The sequence below is a fragment of the Dasypus novemcinctus genome, chromosome 14, assembly GCF_030445035.2.
Source record: "Dasypus novemcinctus isolate mDasNov1 chromosome 14, mDasNov1.1.hap2, whole genome shotgun sequence".
Classification (NCBI taxonomy): domain Eukaryota; kingdom Metazoa; phylum Chordata; class Mammalia; order Cingulata; family Dasypodidae; genus Dasypus; species Dasypus novemcinctus.
The window spans coordinates 30,706,879-30,729,508 of NC_080686.1; the positions used below are offsets into that span (position 1 = coordinate 30,706,879).

The 22,630-nt window shown below is 37.1% G+C and overlaps 1 protein-coding gene across 1 annotated transcript in view; it reads left to right on the forward strand.

Annotated features, from left to right (window-relative positions):
- The window catches only part of PREX2 (phosphatidylinositol-3,4,5-trisphosphate dependent Rac exchange factor 2), a 328,672-nt gene that overhangs the window by 123,350 nt on the left and 182,692 nt on the right, over positions 1-22,630 (forward strand). The window contains exons 9-14 of the mRNA XM_058275621.2: positions 939-1,088; positions 3,725-3,869; positions 7,305-7,405; positions 17,874-17,977; positions 18,677-18,726; positions 21,302-21,377. Coding sequence (XP_058131604.1) covers positions 939-1,088; positions 3,725-3,869; positions 7,305-7,405; positions 17,874-17,977; positions 18,677-18,726; positions 21,302-21,377 — 626 coding nt within the window. The remainder of the gene's footprint in view (positions 1-938; positions 1,089-3,724; positions 3,870-7,304; positions 7,406-17,873; positions 17,978-18,676; positions 18,727-21,301; positions 21,378-22,630) is intronic.

A 22,630-nucleotide genomic window follows, 5' to 3' on the forward strand; every position in this document is an offset into this window, starting at 1 on the left:
TGCAATTCATTAAATAATAGATCATTGTTCTGTGGGAATATAGCTTATCTCTGAAACCTGGAATAATTTTTCAAGGGAATATTAGAAAAATCAGAATGAATCTTTTTTTTTTAAAAGATTTATTTTTTTAAATTTATTTCTCTCCCATTCCCCCCCTGCCGCCCCCCACCCCAGTCATCTGTTCTCTGTGTCCATGTGCTGCTTGTTGTTCTTTTGTCCGCTTCTGTTGTTGTCAGCGGCATGGGAATCTGTGTCCCTTTTTTTTGTTGTGTCATCTTGCTGCGTCAGCTTCCTGCGTGTGCGGCACCACTCCTGGGCAGCCTGCACCCTCCTTCACGCTGCGTGACTCTTCCCATGGGGCGCACTCCCTGTGCATGGGGCCCCCCCACGCGGGGAACACCCCTGCGTGGCACGGCACTCCCTGCGCGTATCAGCACTGCGCATGGCCAGCTCCACAGGGGCCAAGGAGGCTCCGGGCTTGAACCGTGGACCTCCCGTGTGGCAGACGGACGCCCTAACCACTGGGCCAAGTCTGCCTCCCAGAATGAGTCTTGACACCTTGAATATTTGATTATGGAGATGAAAATTCCTTTAAAATTCTTCTTTTAGGCTTTAGAAATTCTAACAGTATTCTTGAAAATGAGTGCTTTCACTCATTTTGATTCCATGTTGCATGTTAGAAGTGTTCCACTGAGTATAAATTACATCATTATGTAAGCATTTCTTTAATTTAAAAACTTTTCACAATATACCTATAGAAAATTATAAAGTGTAAATATTTGTGAGTGTGTGTGTGTATATATATATGTATACACTCAAATAGTAAAGTTATTTGAATAATAGAATGGTTTTGGCTCCTTTGTGAATTGAATGGTGGCTTTGCATAAATTATTATATATTAACATTCTCTTCCTTCACTTTTGCCTTTCACTTTCTAGCTGACTTCCACAGTAGTGGCCACATTGTTGTTAATGGATGGAAGATACATAACACAGCAAAAAATAAGTGGTTCGTGTGTATGGCAAAAACACCTGAAGAGAAGCATGAATGGTTTGAAGCTATTTTAAAAGAAAGAGAGCGGCGAAAAGGTAGGCCTCTGAATTGGGCTCTAGTCTACTTGGTGAAGTTTTTAACTTAGCAAGAGAGCAGAAAATAGGCAAAAGTTATTTGAAAGTGGAAAAGAGTGTGATGTTCACTATGATTTACTATGCAATATAAACTTCATACTAAAATGCTTCTGGAATACATCCGATATTGCTTTACTTATTAACTAAAATAAAAGAAAAGGAAAACCTTTTCTAGTTAGCAAAATAATTGTATTGTTTCTGGCAGTCTCTTTTCAGTGCTTTCCCTTGCTGTAAAATTTGCTTCACTTTTTCTGAACATTATTCTTGCCATCTCTAAATCATCACCACTAAGTTGTCCTTTAAGAGAGAAGCTTTAATAATGTGATGCAGGATTGTAGGACCTTCAGCTGTTCTCTGTGCATTTGACAGTACACTGAAACTTCCTAGACTAAATATGTTAGTTTCATATTAATTATAGATTAAAGGTTTTGGGGATACATATTAACTTTGAAAAATTGTTAGAATGTCATTGAATCTAATGTCGTATAACCTAGGAAATAACTTATTCACATAATGTGTCCTAACCCAAATTGCTTCATGTATTTATCCAAGATATGTAAAAAGTATTTGGCCTGGCAATATTCACTTGTGTGAAGGTTATTTATAGGTAAACATATTTCTGTAATTCATCTAGGAAATCGATATGCTTATATAACTCCTAGTTTCTTTACCAAATAATTGATTTTTAAAAATGCAACACTATTTATTCCTTTTCCCAGAGATCCAGGAATTAAAGACCTCATTGGTGATAAAATTTGAACCCATGGAGCCCTTTCTTCTGTCTTCAGATGTTTTCATCTGAAGGATGTAAAAAGTTTCTACCTTGATTAAAACATTCATAGTATAAATTTGTATGAGTTCACAAAGCATTTTCAAATACTTAATGCTTTGATTAATCTTAGATGAAGAACCAGATAGAAATATTTAAGGCAGAAGATATGACTGTATAACTAATGAAATCTTCTAAGATTTGTGGAATCTGCCAATCAATTCAAATAGCATAGCAAATCATTTGAAAAGTAAATTCAATTTTCCATCAGGCTGAACCTTTATTTTTTTCCAGAATGGTTTTATATGTAGAAACATCCAAGACAAAAACATCAAAGTAAAAAAAAAAAAAAAAAAAAGGAAGAAAAATTTACATTCTATAAAACTCTTTATGGTATTTACCTTTATCAGACTTTATTCTTAATTGATGACTCACCAGCTATTAATGATAAAAATGTTGGATGGCTCCTGCATTGTGAAAAAGTTTTAGTAAGAAATTCTGTAGCTAGACAACTAAAAATAATCCAAATGTTTCTTCCACCTCTGTGACAGTTTTTCGTCCATCCCCTTTGCTTACTTTCTATTAGTCCCATGCACAGATTAAGTGTCAATATTGCCAGCATTTCAGCATTGGGATTGTTCTCCACTGCTAAATTCCTTGCCTGGGTTTCCTAATTACACTGGATTAGCTTCCAGTTCTCCAGTGCCAATTTCTACATCTTTATGTCCCACCTTGACGTCTTTCCTGAGCTTCATACTCACCTCTTCAGCTGACCTCTGGACTCCACCTGAAAGATGACACACAGCAAGGGCAGTGCTTGGTTCCACCTTCTCTGAATTCCTCTGCCCATTGCTTTCCTGCCGCCCATTCAGTTACTCAAATCCAAAACCTGGAAGGCATCCCGATTTCTTCTCTTTCCTTTACACCCATCAGTGACTGTGCCATTTCAATACCATCTCTTAGGTATATCTTGCTTGCATCCTCCTCACCACAGAGCACCTGCTATTGTTTAAGGGACTTGAACTTGCTTGAACTATTGCACAGCGTATCTAATGATCTTCCCATTTTTAAACTCACCACTTTCAATTTATTCCCCAAACTGCCCTCAAAGTTTCATTTCTAAAATAATACTTTCCTGCATTTTTCTGCTTTTCCTCGCCTCTTCCCTCCCCTAGCCTTGCAAGTTAAATTACAAGTTTTCCCCAGCCCTAAGGGATGAAGGAAGTTGAAACAGCAGGTTGACTGAGGATGCTGCCGAATGCTCCCGCTTCATCTCACCTAAAACCTAGGACTCTAGTCCCCTCCTTTACCGTTGCACATCAGTTAGTTTTGTTAATCCTTTCTACTTTCTTTCTCTGGAAATACCTGTTCATCCTTGTGCATTCAAACATGTGCCTTCTGTTTCTCAGCTATAGGCAAGGTACCTGGAATATGTCTCTCTTGCATCACAGTATTAAATCAGTGATTCCTCTAGGGTGTGTCTCCAGGGCCACTGTCCAGTTTTGCCAGTCTAACCCTGCACAAGGGTGCCTGGCCAGGCAGGGATCCCTGGAGGCTGAGATCCAGCAGCTCTTCCTGGATCTGTGTGCTTTGAGGACACCATTGTTGCAGAGGTGCTGTGTGGTTTATGAGGATCCAGCCTCAACTGTCTCTTCATTTACCATGAGCTTTCTTGAAAAATAGTGTCTAATCTTACATAACTGTGTATCCGCTGTCCCCAGCACATAGCAGACAGGCAAAAGATGCTTGTTTTAATGTTTTAAAAGAGGCATGAGTGAATTAATGGAGAGTTCTTTCAGCTACCTGTCCTTAATTTTGTTTCTGATAGGTTTAAAACTAGGAATGGAGCAAGATACCTGGGTGATGATCTCGGAACAGGGCGAAAAACTTTATAAAATGATGTGCAAAGAAGGAAATCTGATCAAAGACAGAAAAAGAAAACTGACAACGTTCCCTAAATGCTTTCTAGGAAGGTAGGGTTGGTTGTCTAGGGATATTATTTCTTTCCTATTTGGGGTGCATTTTTTTCATATTTTCATTACTGTACATATTAACTTTTATATAATGAGAATTAATAATTTAAAAATATTTCCCTAAGCATTTTTGAACACTATTTTTCTGTCAACATTTCTGGGACAGAGGGGATGAAGATATGGACATGAGCCAGGAGTCATGACCTAAATTCTTAAGGCCGCCATCATCCACCCATTCACTCATGATTTCAACAATTTTTGACCCAGGGAGAAAAGGCAGGGGCTGGCAGCTCACCTGGACTGGAATAGGATGGCTAGCCTGGCATGGCCATGTGTGCAGGGCCTGTAAGTAAGAGCTGACAGTGGGTCCAGAAAATCAGGGGAGACTAGAAAGCTGCAGACACACAGTCTGAACTATCACTTAATTCAGAATTCAGAGAGTATTTAGTCAGGAACCTCTGTGAGGGGTCTGAAAGAACATATCACGCAAGGGGCTGAATGAAAGGTAAGAGGCAGAAGGTTGCCTTGGTTTTCAGCCTAGAACCCATACCTGTGCATCATTTGGTTTCTGCAGACAGTTTTAGGTGCACTCCTGCCTGGTTTAAGCAGTGTGGGGCTGCAGGGAAGTGTAGCTGCCTTCAGATAGTTGGATGATTTGGGAAAGTTAAGTTTCTATTTCGTTTAAAAAACTGGACATGATTGCAGTGCCTACCTGCAACGCCTACCAATGTCTTCTTAACTAGCTAGTCAGATGCATGAAATAACCCTGGGTCATATTTTGTCACCCCCCTCCCCCAGAAGGCTAAAGGCCAGGAGACCACTGGCCTGCAGGACAGCCTCCAGCCGTATGTTGATGGGAGTTGCCCTTACCGTAGTGCATATACAGCTGCCTCCAGCTAGTGTCTGGAGTCCTTCAGGTGATAAAAGCTCATGGGCCAGGAGAAGAGTGGGTGTGCATCCACCTTGGCTTAGAAGCCCCCAGCCCCAAAGGAGACAATATCTTATGACAACGCCATGGGCATAATTTCCAAGTTACTACAGGGACATGCCCAATTGCCACAGAGTTACTGGAAGCTGTGTTTCCCACCAGGTATTTATAGTTACGTGATTTAGCCGTCAGGGCTCAGTTCACCATCAGCAATACTGCTTTGTAACACAGCTGACAACACTACCTTTACCAGGTTTCTAGGGGAACAGTGCCAGAAACCCAGGGTCAAGTTTGTCATTCTAGAAGACAGGGTTTTGTTAATCCTTTACTCACAGTGTCTCTTAGAGTTGTAGTGATAGTTAACTGTGATGATATGTCAAGCATTTATCAAAACCCCTGATTCATAGGACAGACTCAGTGAATGTTAGCTGTTTTTATTGTGGACTTTTCCACAACATCACACTACCTCAGTATGATAGCCCAAGCTTGAAAATTGTTTCTACCTGCATCATGATCCTTTTGCAGAGTATTGATGGATCTTCCTATTACTTGAGAAGGTCCCTTATAAAACTCCTCATTAACTTCCTTTCTTACCTTCCTCCCCCCCCCCCTTTTTTTTTTTTTTGGTAGACTCCCAATTTAGACCAATACTTTAATTATGCTTTTTTCCTCATTTCAATGTGACATTTTCAAGAATCTGGTGACATCAGAGCAGAGAAATATGCTCTAGGTATAGTGTATCAACCATCTCAGCACATTTACTAACTACTAGCATTTACCATGTGTCACGTGCTAGGCATTTCAAGTTCCTGACACAGAATCACCCCATTTAATCTTCATGTCAGCACTATGAGACTGATATTCTTATCTCTATGTTATAGATGGAAAAACTGAGGTTTAGAGTTTAATTTGTTGACTCAAGTCATATGGTTGGTGGAGGCAGAAATGGGATTTGAGTCCAGGTTGTCTTATTGCAAAATGCATTATCTTAATCATTATGCTGTATTTTACCTTCTTTTATTTCCTTTCTTCTGGATGGTACTTATTTTATAAAAGAATAAAAAGTGCTTTAATGGTTTCTCCTGCCCTGAAGTGTATATTTTAGACTAGGCATCTATTTTTAGAATTCCATGTCCCTTGATTGTTTAACTTAGCCATTTGTGTTGTTTTTGGTTTTGAAATAAATGGAGAAACAATTTCCTGATGTTTTCCACAATTTTGCTTCTCTGGCCTCTGCAAAAAGAAAATCATTCTAAAATATATTAATAAGTTCGTTTAAAAACTTGAATGTTAGACATTTATAACATAAACATGGTGAAGTTTTTTATTTGTAAAATATAAAACTCAATAAGAATTTACCAAGTAATTTAAAAATTTCAAAACAGCCTAGTAAAACTTTCCTATGTCTTTTGGTGTGTGTTAATTGTCTATTACTGCATAGCAAATGACCACATCCTTAGCAGCTTAAAACATTTATTAGCTTGCAGTTCTGAAGTCCAGGCAATCTCAGTTGGATTCTCTGCTTAGAGTCTCAGAAAGCTGAATTTCAGGTGTTGGCTGGCCTAGGCTCTGAATCAGAGGCTCAGGGGAATAATCTACTTCTAGGTCCATACAGGTTGTTGCCCGAATTCAGTTCCTTGCAGTTGTAGGACTGAGGTTTCTTTGCTGGCTCTCAACCAGGGACTGCCCTCAGCACTCAAGGTTCCCTGTATTCCTTGGAATGTGGGCCCTTCCACCTTCAAAGCCAGCAGCAGCCTGTCCAGCCCTTCTCTTGCTCTGAATCTCCCCTACTTCCTTTTCTGCCACCAGCCTGAGAAAACTCTCTGCTTTAAAGGGCTCAACTGTTTGGGTCATGCCCACCTGGATAATCTTTACATGTTAAGGTCAACTGATTGGGAATTTAATTACATATGCAAAATCCCTTCACAGAAGTACCAAATTAGTATTTGAATGAAAAACCAGGGAATGGGAATCTTCGTGGGCCAAGGTAGTGGGTGGGTGGTCATCTTTAGATTTCTGTCTACTGCATAGGACATGCAGGTTTGTTTTTAAAAATTTTCCCTTCCTGGATTTTCAAACACACTGGTTCTCTTTGCCTAAAAAGCCACAGAAAAGACAGCTTAACTCTTTGAATAATTTATCTAAATTCTGTGTTTTAACTCTTTCTGGTGTCTGTTTTATTCCCTTAATCCCCAAATTCGTCTTTATGTGGCAAGTATACTTATAATTCAAGCTATTCTAAAATTTTTATTTTGTGTTTATTAGAGACCTCAGTAAATTGAACAGTATAGTTTAGGCAAACCTGATTATATTGGCATGAGTTTTCTAGAATAGAGTCCAACTTAAATGACTGTGGCTCTTACATATGCATAAAAATTATGCTGAAATGCACTGCTAATATTCCTTTGTATTTTGAGACTTCCTTCATAGCTGCTTGTTGATTGTGTGGCGCAGATAGTCTTCCTGGATAAAAACTATTTAACTTTCCCAATGTATTGCTGTTGCAGTGAATTTGTGTCCTGGTTGTTGGAAATTGGTGAGATTCACAGGCCTGAGGAGGGTGTTCACCTGGGACAAGCATTATTAGAAAATGGGATCATCCACCATGGTAATGATTGTATTAATTATTTAATCAGTTCATCCACAAATTGTATGTATCTTAATTCCATTGATCATTCTATATTGAGTTAATAATAATTCTCCACAGTATTGGGTGCTTATCTTTTTCTCAGTAACAATTTTAGTGCCTAATATGTACAGAAGAGTGTTTCAGGGAAAGTGGTTTTCTGCTGATGTATATGTTGGCCTTTTATGAATGTGATATGTGGTGATAAGTCAGTTGACTTAAAAATGTACAATCCAGGCAAGACTTTGAAATACAGATAAGTGTTGTGGAGTTGTGAGAAAGAAATGGTTAGTTCTAGCTGGTGTGTTTTGGAACACTTCATTGAGGGAGCAGCATTAATGCTGGATAAATGGATAGAACTCTGACAGGGAGAGAAGGGCAGAAGGATATTTTACCCACGGAAATGACAGCACTTGGGCATGGTGTTAGGAAAGTTCATAGCAGCTTCTTCAGGGACTAGCATAGACTGCTAAGAGCCCAAATATACAGCCTATGGATTAATGAACTGGGGAGCTTGGCAAGAAAGGTAGGCAGGTACCTAATCCCAGAAGGTTTAACTCTCTGGCTGGGGTAAATGAGATTTATCCTGAAGGAAGTGTCAGGGGCCAATGAACACTTTTAAGTGGAACAAGGGATCAGAATTTGGATTTAGAACTATCAGACTCAGTGATGTAGAGTCTGGAGTGGAGAAATGAGACTGCAGAGAGCCAAGCCCATCAGAAGGTCCCTCCCTTACCCAGGAATTAAAGGACCAGGGCCTCTGCACAGCTCTGCCCATGGCCATGAAAAGTCAGGGGCCCATTTGAGAGATTCTGGCTTAGTGGAATGTGCATATTGGCTAACTTGGCACGTGAGGCTTGAAGAATGAAAAGAATCAGATTTTTCTGAGCTTCTTATGTAGATGAGTGAGATAGTCAATTCAGAAGGCAGAATAGGTTTTAGAGAGAAGTTTAAAGGATTTGCTATGGGTTAAGGATAGACATCCAAGGGGATGTTGCCTGTAAGTCAGGTGTAAAGTTCAAGATAGAGGTAATGCAAGACAGATTTTAGAATCATCTCAAGTATCAGATTCTTAAGAACATCAACAGCAATAACAAAAAGCCATGAAAACAGTTTTAAGGGAATTAAGGATGGAATCTTGAATTTCTAATGTAAAATGTAGGAAGAAGAAAAAACAGGACGTTATTAATAAATATGGATATTTGCCTATGATAATGTGATGTTCACTTCCTTTCTAAAATGGAGTGGTGTGAAAACAAACCAGATTCTCCTGTTTTTCCCCACCACACTGGGTACCACTAATTTGATGGTACTGGCATCTACCCAGCTAGGAATCATTTAATTTTTTACTCCCTCCTGGCAGTAAGCCCTGTGAGTGCCAGTATCAAAATAGGTCTACTTTTCTTACATTGAATGTTCTTGCCTTCTTCCCAACCACCATTGTCTCCTTCCTGAACTTCTAGTTAGTTAAGAGTCTCCTAATTAGTCTTTTTGCTTCCACTTTTTAATGTTTTTAATTTAAACTCCATCCCCCTCATTGTTTGCACTCACTGCTCTCTGTGTCCATTCGCTGTGTGCTCTCTCTTGCCTTCTCTTTAGGAAGCACCAGGAACTGAATCTGGGACGTCCCCTGTGGGAGAGAGGCATGCAATTGCTTGAGCCACCTGCACTTCTTGCTTTTTTGTGTTTCTCATTGTTTTTCCTTTTTGTATCTCCTGGTTTCATCATCTTGTTGCATCAGCTCGCTCTCTTGCTTGTCTTCTCCAGGAGGCAGTGGGAACCTAACTTGGGACCTCCCATGTGGTATGCAGGAGCTCACTTGCTTTAACCACATCTGCATCCCTGCTTCCACTTTTGATCCCCATAGTATATTCTTCAGTAATAGTTGAAGAGACTTTTAAAATATATAAGATCAAGGTATTCCCTGTTTACAGTTATCTTGTGGCTTCCTGTCACACTAAGTGGAAAATCCAAACCTCTAACCATGGCCTGCAAGACCCTGTAGGATAAAGCTCCTTATTACTTCCTCTCTGAGTTTGGCTCATAGCATTTTACCCAACTCATTACACCTGTGGCCATCCTCACCTTCTGTCTCTTCCTTGAACACTCCAACCTGGTTCCCTGTTTACGATCTTTTCTATTGCTGTTCTCATTCAATAAATATTTATTAAGTTCTTAATATATGCCAGAAACTTTTCTAGTTGTTAGAAATTCAGCAGTGTATGAAATGACGAAAAGCCCTGTTTTCATGTTTTCTGTGACTCTCCAACTTTTAGAAGCTGACTCTGCTCCATTATTCCAGTGCAATACTCATTTGTCCTTTATATAATTTTCTTCATGAATTTCCCATTCCCTGAAATTATGATGTTTAATTTGTTTTTTTGTTTATTATCTCACTTTATCTCTCCTTCTCTATTCTGCCTCCAATTAAAATATAAGCCCCATGAGAACAGGGACCTTATTCATCAATATAAAGCAAATACCTTTGTTGTCTAGCATGTATAGCTGTTCAATAACTATTTGTTAAATGAAAGAATGAGTAATTACATTTTGGTTGAACAGATGGTACTTATAAATTGTATATGATTTTGTACTTGATTCATTAGCATCATTATCTAAACCTCCTCAATACAGTGGCTTAAGATTGTAGAAGCTGACCTTTACTCATGTAAAGTCCCATGAGTTTGTGGAGGATGGGGTTGTGGTATTCTGCCCCATGCAGAGTTTAGAGGATGACATTATCCCAGAGATCAACTTGAAACAGTCACGTAGATTTATTTTTTTATGGGCCTAGAATTGGTGTGAATCATTTTTGAGCATATAGTCTTGGTCAAAACTCCCTTACATGGCCACCCTCATCTGCAGGGAAACTGAGAAATGTAGTATAGCTATATGCCCAGGGAAAACAAAAGCTAAGCCAATTTGCTAAATAACTCCCGAATTTCAGCCACAGAGGCATAGCTCCTAAGGCAATATACAATCTATGGAATTATATTAAAGTCAGAATAATCATTATATATATATTTTTGTTAACTTTTTGACAATTTACTTTGATAGGATATCAGCATATAATGGTCACAAACTTTAAAAAACTTTTAACATTTCCATTTTCAGTTGAAGTTCTTACGCTTCTATTGTTATTCTGAGTTTAATTCTTTCTGAATTAGAAATAACAGGAAAAAAATCTTAAAACTATCAGCACTTGTTCCTTTCTAGATTTTAAAAATGATTGATATATGATTTTTTGTGCTTCTATTGGATGGATTATTGTATTCTAGAAAGAGCTATGCTGAGTTGTTCCCTGTATTTTCCTTTTTTGGCTGTGCTGGGATAGCTTATGGTAGATAACAATGCATTGTAATAACTTTGGACTCAGAGCTGAAAAGGGTCAGGGTATAGGGGAAGGATGTTCTTTCAAACGAGCAATAGGATAATTTTCAAGTCTACTTTCTATTCCTGCTTTTGTGCTTCATTGCCAAAGAAGATTTCGGAATTGTTGCTTAGTTGTATATTGAATTGGGCTTCTGTAAATTGAAGAAATAGCTATTATGGGTGGAATTTTCTTACTTTATAGTAACAAAACTGTGTCGTTACTTTACCTGAAGATATGAATAGTTAGTTAAGCCCATTCAAATCAATTGTAGGATAGTACAAAATAGAGTTGGAATAATGTTTATTAAATATCTTCATGGATATAGTCTTTTAGAGTATGGCTTGTTCTTCTCTTTACCACTACTGAAAGATCTGAAAGGAACCATATAGTTCCATAGAAAAGAACCAACTTTGTCTATTCCATTAAATTATTTCTCTTAATATTTTTAGTTGCTTCCCAAAAAAAAAAAAAAAAGTTTTCTGAAAGAGGTATCATCAGAATGAGATAATTTCAATCCTACTCAACTGTTTCAGTTTCTTGGGCTGCTCAAGCAAATACCATGAGATGGTTCAGCTTAAACATGGCAATTATTTTATTTTTTTATTTTTATGATCTGTAAAGCAGTATTTAATGATGGATTGGTGGTTGTAAGTCCATACAAAATGTTCTGGAAGTATTAATATAAGAAGCCTTAATAAAGATTGAACCTGTTACTTCTCCGAGTGCCTTCAGAGAGTAAAGTTCAACCTTGACTTCTTTTTTTTTTTTAAATATATTTTTTATTTATTTTTAAAAGATACATAGATCACACAAAATGTTACATTAAAATAGGAGATGGAAGAAGTTGCCTTGCCAATTTGCAAACAGGGCAACACTTATTGCAGTGATGGAAGGCAAAACATCAAAAACAAAGCTTTTGCATTTTTTAATTTTTTGATACCCCAATTTATTTTTACTTTAATTTTTCTAAATTAATATGTATTCTATATCTAACCTTTAAACTCATCACTATATTCCATTTTACTATTAATGGAACCTGGCAATATATTGGGCTTCATTTTTCAGGAAGTTTTGGATCACAGAGAGGTTCAACAATGGCAGGGGAGGAATACTAGGGTGGGATATTATTGACAGAGGACACATGGTTGGCAGGGAGTTGTCCAGGGCATATATCTAGGGTACATAAAAATGTTTAGATATTTTCATAGTGGTTACAATTAAAAACAACAACTGAGGGAGTGCTGGGTACCTAGCCAGGGGAGCTCTATCATAGTCCCTAAAGGAACAGCAACAATCCCGCAAGTCCAACAGCAAAGACCAAAAAAGAAGGAAGGTCCAACAATGAGCCCTTGATACTAATGACTATGCTTGTGAGCCTGTGCACCTGAAATAAGATATGCTTGTGAGCCTGTGCACCTGAAATAAGATATGCTTGTGAGCCTGTGCACCTGAAATAAGAACAAGGCCTAGAGCAGCAGGGTGCCTAAGAGTTACCTCCTGAAAGCCTCCATGTTGCTCAAATGTGGCCAATCTCGAAGCCAAACTCAGCATGTAAATGTGTTGCCTTCCCCCCAGCGTGGGACATGACTCCCAGGGATGAGCTTCCCTGACGCCGAGGGATTACTACCAAGTACCAGCTGATGATGTAACTAGAAAATGACCTTGAATAAAAGGGTCAACTCGGACCAGCAGAATATCTCAGTCTACATATAATACCAGGAGTTAAAAATGCTTTTTGACCTGAATAAAAGGGGGAAATGGAAAGGACAAATGAGTTTATATGGCTATTAGTCTCCAAAAAGAGCTGGGAGGTTATCAGAGGAGTTGCCCTTATGCACACCTGAGCAGAGTCCCAAAGACAGATAAAGTAGATACAACCCCAGGTATTGGTTCTTCTGAGGCCTACAGAGACCCACAGGTTCTATGGTCATGGCAGCTGGTGTTCAGTGCCACGTCAGTTGGCTCCACTTTGGAATTTGTGTTTCTGTGTGATGGAGCTGGACTCAGATGTGATCTTTGCCCACAAGCCTCTCCTGTTACTTTTACTGGAACTGTAGTGGGTGCTGGGATTTAATGTATACCCAGGGGACCTGAATCTCTGGACTGACCATGTAATAGCCAGACCCTGAGCCTCAACAGACTTGCAACCCCTACACTCTGGTTTATTGGACTTACCCCACTCAGCTAACATGGAGGTGAAGAAGGTCAACCACCACACCAGGGAGCCAAGAGTGCCTACAACTGAAAGCAGGAGAATTGCGTCCAGCATCCATGTGGAATCTAAGCCCCCTCTTGATATAGATGTGGAGTGGACACAACCATTCTAAGGTCCACAGGATGGAGGAATAGAGTATGGATTAGAGTGGACTTACTGATATTCTATTCGTGAACTATTGTGATTAGTAATTGAAGAAAATGTGGCATTGGTGTGGAGAGAGTGGCCATGGTGGCTGCTGGGGGTAGGGAGTGGGAGGAAGAGATGTGATGTGGGGGCATTTTCAGAGGTTGGAGTTGTCCTGGGTGGTGCTGCAGGAACAGTTACCAGACATTGTATGTCTTCCCATGGCCCACTGTGTGGACTGTGGGAGAGTGTGGGCTATGGTGTAGACCACTGACCATGAGGTGCAGCAGTGCTCAGAGATGTATTCACCAAATGCAATGAATGTCTCATGACGATGGAGGAGGTTGTTGTTATGGGGGAAGGAGTGGGGGGAGAGGGGTGAGTGATATATGGGGACCTCATATTTTTTTAATATAACATTAAAAAAACAAAGAAAGAAAAAAAAAGAACAAAGCAAGGCAAATATGGCAAAACAGTAAAAAAAAAAAAAATAAATATATATATATATATATATATAGGAGGTCCCCATATGCCCCACTCCCCACACCCCCCACTTTTTCCACATTAACAACTTCTTTTGTTAGTGCGGTACTTTCATTGCAATTGATGAATACATTTTGGAGCACTGCTACACAGCATGGATTATAGTTTACGTTGTAATTTATACTCTCTCCCAGTCCATTCAGTGGGTTATGGCAGGATATATAATGTCCTGCATCTGTCCCTGCAAAACCATTCAGGACAACTCCAAGTCCTCAAAACACCCCCATATCACACCTCCTTTTCCCTCTCCCTGCCTTCACCAACTCCCGTAGCCAGTGTCTTCACAACCACATCAATGACATAATTTCTTCCATTGCTTGAGTCACAATAATTCTATAGTAGAATACCAGTAAGTCCACTCTAATCCATATTTTATTCCTCCATCCTGAGGACCCTGGGGTGGCGATGTCCATCCCACCTCTCAATTGAGAGGGAGCTTCAATCCCTCATGGCTGGTGGATGGGACTTTCGTGCCCACAGCTGTAGACGCTCTTGGTTCTTTGGTGTGGTGGTTGTCCATCCTCACCTCTCTGTCAGCAACCTGGCTAAGTCCAACCAACTGGAGAGTAGGTGCTGCAACAGCGCTGAGGCTCAGGGCGCAGCTGGCACATAAACATGGCAATTTTCTAGCTTACAGTTTTGAGGCTAAAAGAAAGTCCAAATCTGAGCATCAAGGTGATGCTTTCTCCCTGAAGACTGGTGCTGTGGCTGGCTGCCAGCCATCTTTGGTCCGTAGCTTGTCACATGGCAAGGCAGATGGCGGCCACTCCTGGTCTCTTCCTCCTCTCCCGGGTTTAGTTGAATTTCAGCTTCTCTGTCTGAGTTTCACTCCATTTAGAAAAGACTCCAGTAATAGGATTAAGACCCATTCTGATTGAGGTGGGCCACACTTTCTTAACTGAAGTAACCTCACCTAAAAGGTCCTACTTACAATGGGTTCACACCCATAGGAATGGATTAGATTTAAGGACTTGTGTTTCTGGGGTGCATACAGTTTCACATCACCACATCAACTATTCTCCCACCCTGCCCCAGGTACTACATGTCTTTAACAATACGGTTTTGAAAAGGAAGTAATAAGTAAATTTTGAATAAAGTTTTATTTTGAAATTTCAAAAGAAAAATCCTTTGTGTACTTAGAGGACTGAAAAAATTTTTGAACAATGATATTTAGCACCTGATTATTTTTTTGAGAAACGTAGTGCTGAGTCCTCTCTATTACTATAGTTCTTCACAGTTTGATTTAAATGGCCTATCCTATTATTACTGTTAGCAGGAATTGATCGATTATAATGTCAGATTTTGCAAACAGAATTTCTGTCACTGGAAACCATTCTTCTAAGTGTCTAAAATTAACTAAAACAGATTTCCTCAAACTGGGGATAAGAGAACATATTATATAATTTCACATTAAAGGAATAATTCTATTAAAGTGAAGATATATGAGCCAAACATGCTGGTTTCATTAGTATGTGGTTCCAGCAGCATTTTATTGAAAATAGAATTCCTAAAATAAAGTTGAATGAACCATCTGTTTTAAAGAGAGCAAGCAAAAAAAAAAGTTGGATATTTTTGCTGTTGGTCACATTACAAATATCATTGAGAATTTCTTCAGAGGCAAAGCCTTGCTATATCAGGAATTCTATGATTGAGGCAGTGCTGCTTTTTCTGTGATATTTTGAAGGTGCTGATAATATTCATCTTATGTGTCTCTACTATTTGCAGTGTAAATGCTTGCATGAGAATTCAGAGACCTCATTTATTTTATTCATAGTGTGCTGTAGTTAGCTTGTACAAGTTCATGAGAACCAAAAATTAAAATTTGAAACATTTTGTGAGTTGGTTTTTTATTAAGTACAAAATTATAGTATAAACAAAGGTAATATTTTCTCAAAACTCATTGCTTCCTAATTTGTTATTACTGCATTTTATTGCTATCTATGCTTGGGAGGTTATTTATTTCTAGTATTTCTTTATGGTAGAAATACAGTATAATGGTGTGCCATTAATGTCTGTTCAACTCTGTGTTCAGACTCACATTGATATCTTGAAATTGGTCAGATAATCAAAATTGTGTTATAAGTACCATAGAAATTGGTAAGTGTTACAAATCAGGGCTCCTGCTCCCTGTTCACCATCCACCCACCCGCCTTCCCCAAACCAGTGCCTAGACAAGCAGTTGTAAAACATTTACCAACGTATCCTGGATTATGTTGCATAGTTGTTTAAAAGATGACATTATGCAACCTTTCTTACAAGATGATCTGAACACTCATCAGTTAATAAACCTATTTTCCCTTCTAGAGAAGTGAGGGGAGTAGACTTGAATGCACAGCTCTTTACTCTTTCTCTTAGGCAACAGTTAAGAGTTGCAGATTAATCCAAGACTAATCACCGCCCCCCCCCTTGTCCATTTGCTATATGTTCTTCTGTGACCATTTCTATTCTTATCAGCGGCACTGGGAATCTGTGTTTCTCTTTGTTGCGTCATCTTGTTGCGTCAGCTCTCCATGTGTGCGGCACCATTCCTGGGCAGCCTGCACTTTCTTTCGCGCTGGGCGGCTCTCCTTACGGGGCGCACTCCTTGTGCATGGGGCTCCCCTACGCGGGGGACACCCCTGCGTGGCAGGGCACTCCTTGTGCGCATCAGCACTGCACATGGGCCAGCTCCACACAGTTCAAGGAGGCCCTGGGTTTGAACCGCGGACCTCCCATGTGGTAGGCGGATGCCCTATCCATTGGGCCAAGTCCACTTCCCACCACTTATTTTTATTGTGACAGACATCTGGGCCCAAACTTCCTTGATTTAGAATTAACTTATTTCAGTGAATTTTAGGGTATAAAAATGGGAATAGGTAGATTGTGTTGGGGAAATAAATTACTGGTCTTGAAACATGCCATAGAGTTTCAAAATATTTATTTTGATTTTATTTTTCTTTCTTGCTTTTTTGGGGGAGGAGGTAGTGCTAGATCTGGCTAAAAGATGCCAAAAGCCTGTGCCATTTATTTATTTATTTATTTATTTATGTATTTATTTATTTAATTGGCAACAATATTCTCACAATTTTATGGTCACAAGCCAGGAAGATGGTTTGGATAAGATGGAGTACAATATCTAAAACCTCACATACTGTGTGTCATTATCTGAAACTTTACATACTTCTGTGTGTGTATTTGTAACAAGTCTTTTAATTTCTTCTGGCTTCACCAATTACAGTTCATGAGATTTTATTCAGACAGCTCTTTCTCCGTTGAACATTTTTAGCTTAAAAGTAAAGGTCAAAGTCTTCTATCTCTTCATTGAAAATAGAACACACTGTAACAAATTATCCCTTCTGCAAATGTTATATTCCCTGTAAAGGAAATATTTAAATATAAAGTCTTTGAGCTTTTTAGTCTTAAGGGTTTCCCTTTCTGGAACAGCCATCATTTTTAGTAGGCTACATATAAAATAATTTAGTCTGGAAACGATAAACGTTGAAAGGAAGTTTACTGAAAGTCTCCATGAATATGAAAGTGATACTGAGGGTGGCAATGGGAGGATGACTACTCTCATTTTATACTGAGAATAGACTAAGAAAAGAAATTTGGTGTGATATGACAGAAAAGCATTTTCTCAGCGTATGATTGTTAAAATTTTGGAATCAGTTGGATATAGAAATAATGGAATCTACTCCAGAGTTCTAAGCAAAGATAAATGATCAAGATTGGTGCATGTTTGGTCTTGGCTTGATCACAGTGGGTTAAAAACAGATAAATGCTAAAATTCCTTTCTAGGGCTAAAAATCAAACCACAGCTCACTATTTGAGTATCTACTCTTTGAAGGTCGCTTTTTGCTTGCCTTTGTGTCATTGTGAAGAAATAGAAAACACAAGCTCTTATATTCATGTAAATATGTATATTTATATATATTCTACATATATAGGCATACACTCATGTATGTATAAATATGCTAGTTTCATGTTGCTAAATTCAGTTTAGTTCTTAGATCATTGTGAGGAAATTGTGTGTTAAACAATAAAATCATTATGAATTTGACAGTTAAAATACTGGATTAGTATTAGAAAAGCAAAAGTTTTTATTTTAAAATGAAAATTTTTCAATATGTAGGAATATGGATTTCATAAATTTCTTTTATTCTGTAACCACTTTTTATATCATCAGTATTTTAATATATTTTCTATGTTCTTAGTTACTGATAAACATCAGTTCAAACCAGAACAGATGTTGTATAGGTTTCGTTATGATGATGGAACATTTTATCCAAGAAATGAGATGCAAGACGTGATTTCAAAGGTAACGCCCTCTCCCACAATTTTATATCAATAGCAGAATTAATGCTACTCGTGCTTCAAGAAGGCAAAATGCTGTTGAGAGACTTAAAATATTCCAGAGTAGAAAATTCCTAAATGACATACCCCAGCAAGCCTCTCTATTTCTTCTTGATTGTTTCAAGAATTCTAATTGTAATGTGAGATAATATTTTCCATCTCTTATCTCATTCTAAATGGAAATAGTATAACTACATCACCCACAAGGTTATATCGATTGGAAGTTGTTTCACGTCTTTCACATCTTCCTAGAGATGTGGTCATAATACTTGAATAAATAAAAAATTAATACAATTACCTAAAAATAAATGTAATACAGTTTACTTTGTATACTTGACAAAATTTATGTGACATATAATGGACAATAATATAGACACATTACTGCATAGATTAGTTTTCTACTTCCACTATATCTTGAAATTTTGTATTTTAAGAAAAATAATAGTAAAAATCCTTTGTGTAGACAAATTCATAGCAAATTTAGTTATCTTTTTAATGAATTAAGTCATATTAATTTTATGATGTAGGATCTGAATGAGTTTTAAATTCGTTGAAGATGTAATGATCCGAGAATGCTAACAATGAATTTGCTTATTTCCAAATTTCATTGACATCTTCATTTCAGTGATCTTCCTGGCTTTTGACATATTTTTATTCTATGTAGGGTGTAAGACTATATTGCCGTCTTCATAGTTTATTTACTCCCGTGATAAGGTGAGTCTGGTTTCTCAGTTCTGGAATACTTAAATGGAAATATTTATGTTGCATATGTGGAAAATATTATTCAGGTAGAACTTGATAGCTTTTTTGTTTTTTCTTCTAAATGTTAAAAGTTAACTTTTAGAGATTATTTCAAGTAATGCTTTACTTCCTAATATATCCTTGAATATTTCCAAGACTGTAATTATACAATTTCTTCCTGCTTTTTTATTCTAATTTCTAAAATTATTTTGCTATTGCTTAACAGTAAATATTAGACTTGACAATGAAATGATCATATTTAATTAATATTTAATAATAACAGTTGACTGATAGGGAAGGATTTGGAAATACCAATTACTATAAATATTTATCGTTATGATTACTTGTATATTCAATTTTTTCAATAGATTATGTAAATGAATCTTCATTATGTATTTTATTTCATGCTACTGACTTCCAAAGAAATGTTTTGGTTTTGAAAATTATGAAGTACTTTGGATTTAATAAGTATAATTTTTCTCTGCAATGTTTTCCCTCCTATGAAGACATGTTTTTTGTTTGTTTTTTGTGAGTAATCAGGGTTCATTTCCTCTGTCCCTTTAGACAGACAGTGGAAACCACTGAATTTTGAATCAGATTGTTAATAGAGGAAATCTCCATGAATGTGATGGTTCCTTTGTTATATACAGTGATAGATGTTAAATGAATTTCAGATGGTCAGATATCATTTGAAGTTTATTTACTAAATTGTTTTGTTCAGGAAAAAAAAAATGGATGTATCATTTCCAAAATGGAATGAAGATGCTTTTCAATCTTGGCTGTCGAATCCAAACGTTTGATGTTCAATGTTTCTGTTTTTCATTCTGGTTTCCAGTTCCAAGGAAACTCAGAATTAAAAAAAAATTTTTTTCAGAGTTGCTGGTGTGTCTTGGGTTGCACACTAATGCTAAAGTGCTGCAGGGCCTTGATAGGACAACTTCCTACAGGACTGGGAGGAGAAAACAGCAACTTGTTTATCACCCCAATACTGCCATATCTATTTCCCAAGTAGGCGTTGCAAAATAGAAAAAAGTGGAAGAGAGCCAATATTTTGTTGACTTTTTGCTATATTCCAGGCACATACACCCTGCAAACATTTGGGATAGCTTAATCCTAAGAGATGATTACTTAACTCTATAGCAAGTGGGTACTTTAAAAAAGTTTTCTGCTCAACCAATAGAATACAATACTGGTTTAGTCCTCCACTTCACCTGTTTATATGGAGATTTTGTATGTGAGAAAATGTGTTCTGAAAATACAGTTTAGCTATATGGGGTTTCTTATCAAGAAAGTTACTTTTCTGAAAGAGCCGATGAAAAGGAATTGCTCTTTGGCTAGAAAAGGCAATTGCTTAGGAGTTGCCAAGGAAAATTTTATGGGACAAAAGCCATGTAACAGATGGAATGTACGATAGTCATGCTTTTAATATGTGTGAACTCAGCTGATGAAAGGAAAATTATGTGGCGTGAAGAGCCCACAGGCACACGTGGTCTAATAATAAACTCCCCTTTTAAATTCTTATTGATGTTTATAGAAACCAAGAGGAAATGGATGATGGATGATGAGGTATCAAAAATATGGAAATAGATTTTAAAAATAAAATTACTGTTGATTACTGGCTAACCTAGGTCATTTATTATTGAAATCTCAAAAATGTCAACCTTATTTCAGGGAGATATTTTTATGGCAGTGTTTCAATGATGTACGTCTTAATTGTAAATTACTGACAGAGGCCAAAGTACTGTGAATATAGCTAGTAATTATTAGTCACTTCAAGTTGTTTGCAGTTTGAACTTTTGAAAAGACTGCCATTTTCTCGTTCCCTTTTGATCCAGAACTGCAAAATAACTGAATTACAGATTTCTGCCCTTGGGGCCCAGTTCTCATTGTGAGTGCTTTGTTGGTATCTTAACTAAATGTTGAGTGATTTCTCAGAGCTGGAACATCTACTGAAAAGGAAATCTGACCTGGTACCAGTTAATTCCTTTGGTTCCCTGGGGATGTGGTGTCATTCTGTTTATGTTCTGATCAGACAAAATGAATGATAAGGTTCTCAGTGTCTCTCCTTCAGGACAGGCCTACTGTTCTCCTACAGTAAGGTTGAATGAATAATCCTCCAGGGAAATCCTGTCTTCCTGGTGAATTCAGGAACAGAAATAAAGGGGGTTGCTTTATTCCTCACATTTTAAGGATTTTTTAAGTAGAATCCACCTTGATTTAAAGGGAATAATCTATTTTCTTATTTTATTAAGGGAATATATTTCTAGCTAAATTATTACCAAATGATATGGCAAATAGTAATCTTTTTGGGTCTAGGAAAATGCAAAAGAAGAGATATTTTGTGTTTTTTTCCTTTGATATGAGCTAATAAAAGATTTTCACATGTTTTACATGCTTTGAAAACTTCACTTATGTACATATAATTTGGACAATATATTTGAATTACATTATATAAACTATTCTGTTGCACACTCATTCCAAATGAAAATGTTTCCCAGTTCTCATTAATTTTCCTGCTTAATGTTTTTAATTTCTTTTTTCTTTACAGAGATAAAGATTACCATTTAAGGACCTACAAATCTGTGGTCATGGCCAACAAACTGATAGACTGGTTAATTGCACAGGTAGATAGACAAATTGTAGTGCTGAGTTTCATTCCCTGCTGCTTTAAACTTGGGGCATGTGGGTTATTTATTGTATTAGTTTATCCCCATCTTAAAGATGAGGCACAATGAAGAGATAACTTGCCTTTGGTCATACCTCATAAGAAACAGAGTTAGGATTTTTTCCTATTTAAAAATATTTGTTGATAACCATTGGAAAAATGAAGCATGACTTGAGTATTACCAAATAGTAGCTATGCTCATATGTTAAATGTTTTTGAATGTTTTGTTCTCTAATTTGTTTTAAAGTTTATTACTCCTATCAAGTTATTCTAATCTCCCTGTGCCTTTTTCCCTGTTAGAAAATAATTGTAATTTGATAATATGAACTTTAATGTACATCTGCAAACAGTTCAATTAGAAAAGTACAAACTTTGTTGTTGTTATTGTTACTCTGCTTCTGAGGATACGGATACTGATAGCTGGTACTGAGAAAATGTTATCTGCTTGTAAGTTATACATATCAGGATATCTAGGTCATCATAATTGATATACAAATTTGAATTTATTTAAAATATCTTATACTAAGTCAGTTAATAAATTATCAAAAGTTTTCCACTGATTAAAAGTAAGATTAATTAAACTGATAATAACTTTAATTGTACTTACTATTTGTGGGAAAGGGCTATTACTTGCTTGAAATATAAGCCATTATGTTTGGCTAATTGAGCCAACTTCATAAGCAGTTTTACTTATTTGCTATTTTAAAAAGCTACCTGCTTTCTTTGTTACAAGTAAATAATAACATTTGTTATTTAATCATAAAAATGTTTATTTTTTTCAAATATTAATGTCTAATCCACATTTAATTTCTTTGTATAAATAAAATTTAGGATTTTAATTATTTAATGTGAATTTCTACACTATTCAAAATGACCTATTTTTTATTATATAGCATTTAAAATTTTTATATTTAGAAGCTAAGATTTTAGGTTAAATTAAACAGTTACCTTTAGCTAAAACCTGAATCCATATTTCCAGTGGGTTTCATGGTGTTCTGAAGCCTTTTATGGCACCGTGGTCAATGTGTGTGTTTGGTCTCAGTTCTGTGTCCAGTATTGGAATTGAAACTTCACAAAGAAACTGTACTGTTCATAGAATTCACATGGACTTTAGTATATGTTGATTATGTGAGAAAGTAGAAGAAAGATTATTGGTAGCAAAAGCAGTACTGAATAAATATTTAAAATTCTGATTCAGGAAATCAGATATCA